The 8531-nt window shown below is 29.1% G+C and overlaps 1 protein-coding gene across 1 annotated transcript in view; it reads left to right on the top strand.

The window, feature by feature from the left end:
• The first annotated feature begins 6113 nt into the window (after nt 1-6113).
• Nucleotides 6114-8531, top strand: part of LOC122271888 (uncharacterized) — a 60868-nt gene continuing 58450 nt past the window's right edge. The window contains exon 1 of the mRNA XM_071181290.2: nt 6114-6401. Within this exon, the coding sequence (XP_071037391.2) occupies nt 6148-6401 (254 nt within the window). The 5' untranslated portion in view covers nt 6114-6147. The remainder of the gene's footprint in view (nt 6402-8531) is intronic.

The following is an 8531-nucleotide window of genomic DNA, read 5'->3' as shown; positions in this document are numbered from 1 at the left end:
ACTATCTTACGAGCTATGATGCGGGATTGTGTCGTTTTGAATGAAAAGAGGGGTAAATATCTACTGAGCTTGTAATCAAAAACAGTCATATGATCTTGTGGCAAAATTCGGAAAGTTGCAAAGCTTGAAAAAAAACTGGCGAAAATGCTGATAATTCCAACGTCAAGTACACAATTCGGCAAAAGACAATACGTGATGGGCAGATATTTTTATATTGAAAAATTGATTATGGATAGAAATATATTTTATTGATTAAATAACACATGCAAGACATTCATTGTGTTAGATGTTGGACAAAAAACATCGCAGGCAATTATATCAATATTTTTTATTTATTTATTATAGTATTTATACACTACATTATTTTACAAATCAAATACCTATGACTTTCCGTAAGAAATTTAATTTTTTCTACACTCATTTAAATGTAAGTTCATAAAGAATTCTAACAAGGTGAGAGAAAAGTTCTAGCCAGGTGTTTTTTCGTATTTGATTGTAATCAACATTATTTTATAATCTAAAGGTTTCGAAGAGATACAGGAAATGCAATGTGCGGTTTTTAAGTGGTTTCATTCTCGGTAATAATTTGATAATTTTGCTAATGTTATGATTAAATATCTGATGCTTTCCAAAATGATAGAAATATTCAAAAATATACAAAAAAAGTTTTATAATCCAATTTTATAACTATTTCGGTTTTATTTTTATTATATTTATACATGATTAAAATTCTAGAAGTTAATGCATTAATAAAAATTTTTTTTAGAAAAAAATCAGAAATGGAGACTTATGAACTCTCAAAACTTTATAGACAATTGTAATTTAGTAATTTATTTTTTTTATTATCAAGCTAAAATAGTACAAGTACTGATTACTACACCCTGTTTCCATGAGCAGATTTAAGCCAGATTAAGGCAAAGAAAGCTTAGCGTAAAGCTGAGTAAGCTTACATCTGTTTCCATTTACAGATATTTGAGTCAGCATAACTAAAGCTTTTTTGTGTGTGAGGATATATTATAATTAGTTTAGAGATAACAAGCTTTGTTGTTTGTTTTGATCACAAATTTGGCACCTTTGATCGTTTTTCATAAATTTTTGCACCATGAAATTTTAAATCATGTTCCGTTGCTCTTAAACTTCTTATTTATTTTTTTGCCAAGCTAATCATTTTCATGATCTCTCCAATTAATGTCTTAATTTCGACAGAAATCAAATTATTTTCTCACTGACTTTGATTTGCATTCATAGCCATCTTCTCAGCCATCTTGGAAAATAACAATCTTAAAAATTTAAGAGTGTTCTCCATAAGTGTTGCCACCACTTTAAGAAAAACCGTATCTTAAGATGGCCTTAACCAGCTAGTGGAAACAGGGCTTTAAAGTTTGATACTAAGATTAATGTCTTTAAAGTAGGTTAGCATAAGCATGTTACAACTACTTTATTGCTGCACCTGTTAAAGAGTAGATGAAGCGATTCCATAGTTTTATATTTTTAATCAGAAGTTGTGAAATCTGAATTTGCGAAATAAGGTGATTCGGGGTAAAAAAAAATATTTTATATTCAATATTTCGGAGGTTCACATCGTGATTCTTGATCGTTAACTCAGTTTGTAGAGTAAAAATATAATTGTGCAATTTTCGAATCAAGTAATAAATTCGAAAAAATAAATGACTGATGTATTACTGATGCTTTGATGATGCACTGTTGGTGCGGCAATGACGAAACTTAGCAAAAATCTTTGAATAAATACCAGTTTCAGAAATTATTTTAACAAAAATACTGAAAAAAATTATAGGTTACATTTCATTTTTATTTTAACATTCCTTAAATTCAAATTTTTGTTATTCTGATTGAGCAATTAGTTGAATACCATGAGAGCAATTTCAGATATTTCTTTTACAGAAAATTTGATTGCTGATGAAATTATATTTAATTGAATAAGTACCTCACGCAATAGAACAATTTCAAAAGAAAGTAGAGTAATAGTGAATAATAAACAATTATTGCAAAGTGATTAAGCTTTTAAGATAAACATTTTCGATTTCTATTAAAATCTTAATTGCCACACGCATGCATTTTTTGTGACCATAAAGGCTTTAACTCATAATTGCTTTAAAGAAATTCAATATAATTATAGTTCAAAGTTTTTAAAGATAATTTCTCTCAAATTTGTGGAAACAAATTATATTGAATACAGATTTTGAAAAAAAAAGCTGAGATTAAACTTCAAAGAGTAGTTATTTGATTATTTTTATTCAAATAAGCTCAAAAACCATCGGTAGAGAAATTTTATTCCTCGATTATCATGTATTTTAAACAAAATGTTCAATACTTTTTTGTTTTATTCAGTTCTCGTATACGATGGATTCTAAAACTCTGAAAAGGTGAGACAGTTTATACTATATTTATTAATTTATTTCTAGTTCTAAATTAAATTAACAATGACTTTAATATCTAAAAATTTTGAAAGAAACGAATATTGCCCGCATTTAAAATAAGTTAACTTTCTACATTTAATGTCATTTTCATAATTTTGCTAATACTAAAATATAATAACTTTTCTGCACAGCAGAATCATAAGAAGCGCTTAAATATTATACAAAACAAAGTTTGGTACATAATGATAATTGAATTCTAAAAACGACTACGCTTTCTTTTTAATTAGAGGTAATTGCTTAATCTTCGTACAAATTTAACTTTTTAATTTTTTTAAAGCAGTTAGTAAAATTGGAAATTTTGTGGGAAAAATTGTGTATTGGACAATAAATACATAATTTTCTGATAATGAAATGAATTCTGCCATAAACTTCAAAAATTTTTTTAATAGTAAGAAAATTTTATCCGCAGCAAAATGTTGGCCGTTGTTACCTTTTGAATAGCAAACATTCAAATTCTTTGATTTTAAATTTGTTTGTCAATTGAGATTATACTATTAAAACACATTTTTCAAGTATCCTAATTATACTGACAATAATAAAATGACTCATTAACGTAATACAATACCAAATAATATTTAATTCAAATATTTCAAAAGCATAAAGCTTTACTGAGGGCATAAAAATTTACATAGCGTGAGGGATTGTAGAAAAATGTATGTGAGGAAAATGAGGAATATTTAAGGAATATTGTGAGGAAAATGTATTTATGTCTTACAGGATCTGTCGCATGTATGTCTTGGGCAAGTCCAAGTATGTATCAAGGGACAACGAGCATAGAATGTTTTCATTTTGTTAAGCCGGAAAAAAAAATTATTCACTTTAAAAATTGTTTTTATTTTATTTCTAAGTCTTATGATATCTTTTTCTTACTTACAATGGTGTTGTTTTCAAATGAAAGTATTCTGGGATTTCATCTTCTAATCAAATAGACTGAAAAAATATGCTCAACAAAATAAGCGTTCTTTAGCACGTTGCTAGAAAATATTGGGAAGCATAAATGTTTACACTGGTCCGTGTAAGCTGCAACACTCTTCTCTATGTAATTGATAACACAATGATTTTTGTTAGCTTATTGCTTTGTTTAGTTAAAAACGAGCTTCACTGGGCTTATGCCTTAACAATTACTTATGTATGATTTTTTAAATTTCAGGAAAGCTCAATTAATATAAATATGGATGGCATGTAAGAGCGATATCAACTGATCCTTCTCTTCTGAAATGTTTCGAAATTAGAAGGTTACTGAGTTGAACATTAGTTGTCGTAAACCCGAAATTGGGTCTGCTGTTCAAAGACGGTTATTTAAAAGAAAAAAAAAACATCCTCATCCGGCTTGCTCGGCACCACAATGCTGACGTGAAATATCCTCAGTGGTAGAAGGATTATGGGTCGGAGTCCCCTTGCCTTCAGACAATCTGTGGGGGGAGGGGTCATCCTCTCCGTGTAACTCAAACGCAAGTTAGTTCCATAAAAAAAGTCCTCCCCGAAGGCAAATTTCTCCTCAATAGTTGATCCAGGAGTTCCCTTGTCTTCTGGATTTGGTTCAAAATCACAAGGCTACAGAGTTGAACATTAGTAGTCGTAAATCCAAAAATTGCGTCGTCTGTTCAACGACGGTTATAAAATAAAATAAAACTTAAAACAAGGCAATGGTTCTGGAAATAGATCGTTCGCCCTGCAATGAGGTGAAACGGGTTCGAATCCCAGCTATGCCTGATCGGTAGGAATTCCACACCCAGTTTGCACCGATCACTGTGCTGACGAATATTTTCGATTTTAGAGATGGTTGTTGCAGATGGAGATGGTAGAATGGTTATTGCAGATAAACACTTAAAACTGTTAAATAAATTAATAAATGTTCTGCGAAAATCACATTTTAATTAAATTTATACTTAATAAATACATTTTCCAATGAAAATTCCTATATTTGGCACATAGTGAAAACTGTACAATTCAAATAATCCTGAAGGTTATTCAATTTTCTTCTTTTAAAATAGACAAAAATAAGCACTCAAAAGCGAATTCTAACAGCTTAATATAGTTTATTTTATGTAATTAAATAAATATAACAAGTTATGAATAAATGAATATTTACCGCACTATAGAGAACTCCACTTCCAGGCTGCCAGTTGTATCTTTTGTAATTTATTATCCATTTCTTCTTTCTTTTCAAATTTGAAAGAAATCTGAACATTCGAAAGTCTTTTTCTTTAACTGTTTGTATAATTTACCGCCGCACAACCATCCATATCAACAATTTTCGCAGGCGTGAATGTTAAATACCGAAAATCAAATGAAATAAATTTGAAAGTGAAACAAAAGATTGACAAGCATTTTAGATCCAATTTCAGCATATTCTCAAGGATAAGGAAATTGATAATGAAGGCAAATTTCATTAATTTTACCCAGAAAAAGTAGTTGAAATTAAAGCTAGAAATATTTTAGAAAGTTTTCAACCACAGCAGAAAATTATGATAAAACAATTAAAATATCATGACTATTCACTATAGGTCAATTAATAAGAAAAAAAAATGGTTAACTCCCCTAAACTGTATTAACTATCTGGAAGACGCAGCGAATGCAAGAAGGCTCTTAGGTATTTGTGCAAAAATTAGAGAGGGAAATTTTTGAGAGGCAATAAAAAGTATAAAAGATAATAAATAGCTAATGATCTGCTTTTTGTTATCTGACAATTAATAAAATCATTCAATAAACTTATTTAAACATTGGGTGTAATATTTAAGCAGCAATAGAAAGTAATAACTTTTAATAATTGTAATGCAACAATTGGCATTACATATTTATTTTCTATCCTTTGAAAATATCTTTCGCTACTTAAGCTGATTTTTAATGATAGAATTATATTTAAAGTAAATCAAAGAATTAATCTTTTAAAAACGAACGTAAAATATTTATTCTTCTCTTTTAGATCAATGTAACTGATACTTTTTATTGCATTACTAATGCAGACTTATTAATTCACTGTCGCCTCTAATTGAAAACAAAAATCTATTAATAACTTTTTTTTCTAAATTTCTAACCGCTAAATGTTTCGGTTGCGTGGTTGTAATAATTCTCATAATTCTTTGTTGGCGACTCGTGATCGCCAAGGTGTTCTTATAAACCCAATATTGATATGCTGGTTGGCTTTGTTTTGGCAATGTTATATTTTGGTAATACCCCAATTTTGGATCTCCTACCCATGCTTTCGATGTCCGTTAGGAATAATTATTTTCACTTTTAATTTCAAATTTGTTGAGTGCCCTTAGTGGCATCCCCAGTCTCAATTTCTAACCGTCAGAAATGAGATTCTGGCTGTATGATCTCTCAATAATGAGAGGGTATTCTGATTTCATCCCTTTAAGGGATTTCCTTTTTGGATGAAGAAATGGCAATTCTGTATCACCAATCATGATTAAAAAAAATCTAAATTTTGCTAAACAATATGTATATACTCTCTCCAGGAGACTGTATAAAGTTATTTTCCACTATACGAATATTAGCGGCTACTGACGGAGAACAAACCTCCGCCATAATAATTATACTAAACATTATTCTTAAAATATTAATATTACTGATTTTTGTGACATTGAATTTTGAACTATTTATATTACTGCTTTTCATAAAATAAACTAAAATTTATGTAAAATACTTTGTGTTATTTTAATTTAGATTTTTCCCCTTTTTAAGAAAGCGGAGCAGAAAAGATAAAATGTCGTTTCAGAAATTCTCATCAGAATTACTCCAAAATTCAATGATAACGGGCATTCCAAAGATTGTGTCTGCAAACAGCCTTCATTTGAAAGTATTGCGCACTTTGTTTTTCGTTGTTTGTGTAATTGGATTTGTTCTCCAGACTTGGGAGTTTATGCAACTCTATAGGCGATATGAAACTGTTGAGAGTGTTACAGTCAGAAACACTGATAAGTTTGAGCTACCGTCTTTCACCGTATGTAATGATTATGGGTAAGAAAATCATTTAGTTTAATTTAATTTCATTATTGCTAAAGAAAGAAATATCTTAATATAAAATATTATGGTACATAATAAATTTCATTTTGAAGTCAAATTAGTTTGTATCACCAAACGTGAAATAACCACCATAAACGGGATTGCTAAGCAAGGGCGCCGGCAGAATAATATAAAAGGGGGTGCAACCCTCTAACAAACTACCCTCCCCTCCCCCCGAAAGAAAAATTAAAATATTCTGCTATTACATTTTGTTTTGTTATTATGTATACTTTCATCTGTTCATTTTTTCAAGATACATTTCTTCATTGTTAGCAAAATGTTTAAAAAAAAGTACGAATTCCCTGTACTTGCAAATTTTGCCGAGAGGCGATCGCGCTGACGCTGGCATAGCTACTGACTTTGAAACACAAATAACTGCGAACAGTAGTTTCGTATACTAACGTGTTTGTGCACGCTTAACATTGGTATTTATTATGTTGATGAAGTTTTACAGTTGCGAGAAGTCAGTTTATGTTATACACCTTTGTTAAACTGAATAACTAATAGAAAATATAATATTATTTACATTTTATTAAATGAAATTTAAAAGCATAGCTTAGATATCTGCCAAGTTTGTGCATGCTCAGTGTGCATAAGAAAAGAATAAACGATGATTCAGAATTCATTGAAAAAGTTATAAACAGATTTGAACAGCAAACAAGACGATTAAAATTCTAGTTTGATTAAACAGTTTTTTAATTGTTATGTATCAATAATTACTTAAGTATTTGCTTTTGAATAAAAATATTTGTAATAAAAATTTTTTGTAACAAAATTGTTTTTCTGTGTCTCTTTGTTTTTAAAAAGAGCCAGGGGGGTGCAAGTTCACCCCCTTGCACCCCGCTGCCGGTGCCCTTGTTGCTAAGCGATTCCTTTTCCTCCCTCCTCCTGAATTAGTTTTTGACAACCACCATCTTTCGTTAACAGCCGTCAAGCACCATCTGTTAACGCCTGTAACGGGAAATCACTTTAATTATCAAGTATTGATATTACTTTTGCTTTTATGAATGATATTGTTCACTGACCGTTGTTAAATAATTCTAGCTTTATTCAACCTCCGGATTGTTTACTTCTAAGAAATATTAACGATTTAAAGATTGCAACATTCGAGTACCAGCCTGTGACGAGCTTCATGTTGTTTTTCCAAGGTTCAATCGTAATATGGAATAACCCTCTTTTGCGTGTAAATATGCTATTTTCATAACTTTTGTGAATTTGTAACAGTTATACGTGATTGCTATCAACTGTTGAGAGATTCGGTAATAACAACTTAGAGATTTTTTGTTTCAACTAGGACTGGGCGATATTAGAAATTATATATCGTGATATATCGTCAGTTTTGCATCGCGATATAGTATTTTTGAATTTCATTTACTTTAAGGCACAGAAAGTCAGATTTCTATCAAGACTTCATACGCATATTGATTTAAGTCAATTTATAAATTTGAAAATATATATGTTTTGCTAAAGAAAGATATTAAATAAATTGACTAAGATGTACAAATCTTACTTAAAATATTTATTGAAAAAATGTGTGTAGATACAGAATGAAATATTTGCACTTCTTTATCGTTTATAAGGTATAAGCAGTCTTAATTTAAGTTAACCCCTAAAACACCCTTAATGGAAAAAAAATATTGTTATTAAACAAAAGCTGATTTTAAAATTTCAAAATATTTTTTAATTAAAATAAAAGTTAGATTGACTAAAAGCCGAAGTTTAAAATTAAAAATGTTCGAATTTTAAACTAAAAAGTAAACATAAGAATTGTAATAATTTCTTAAAATTTTCGTTCTCTGAAAGATTTCTCAGTTTAAAAATAAAAAGGGAATTTTATAAAGATATCTAGCTGAAATTATTGAAAGAAAATTTAAAAAATTAAAAAAAAAGTTTGTTAAGAAATTCATTATACACTTGAAACAAAGTGTTAAAAATGTTTTTTTTTTAAAAAAAAAGAAACTTTTTTTAACAAATCAATATTTGCTTGTACTATTATGCGTAAATAATTACAGAATTATTAAGTTCGATCGTAATGTTCAAATTCTTAATGAAGAAGTAAACACAAGTTTTGTTATATTTTCTAAA

This window comes from Parasteatoda tepidariorum, chromosome 8, assembly GCF_982258835.1.
Source record: "Parasteatoda tepidariorum strain Cologne lab strain chromosome 8, Ptep-v5.0, whole genome shotgun sequence".
Lineage (NCBI taxonomy): Eukaryota > Metazoa > Arthropoda > Arachnida > Araneae > Theridiidae > Parasteatoda > Parasteatoda tepidariorum.
Note: the sequence above shows the minus strand (reverse complement) of the source record. Positions and strands in the feature narration are given on the sequence as shown.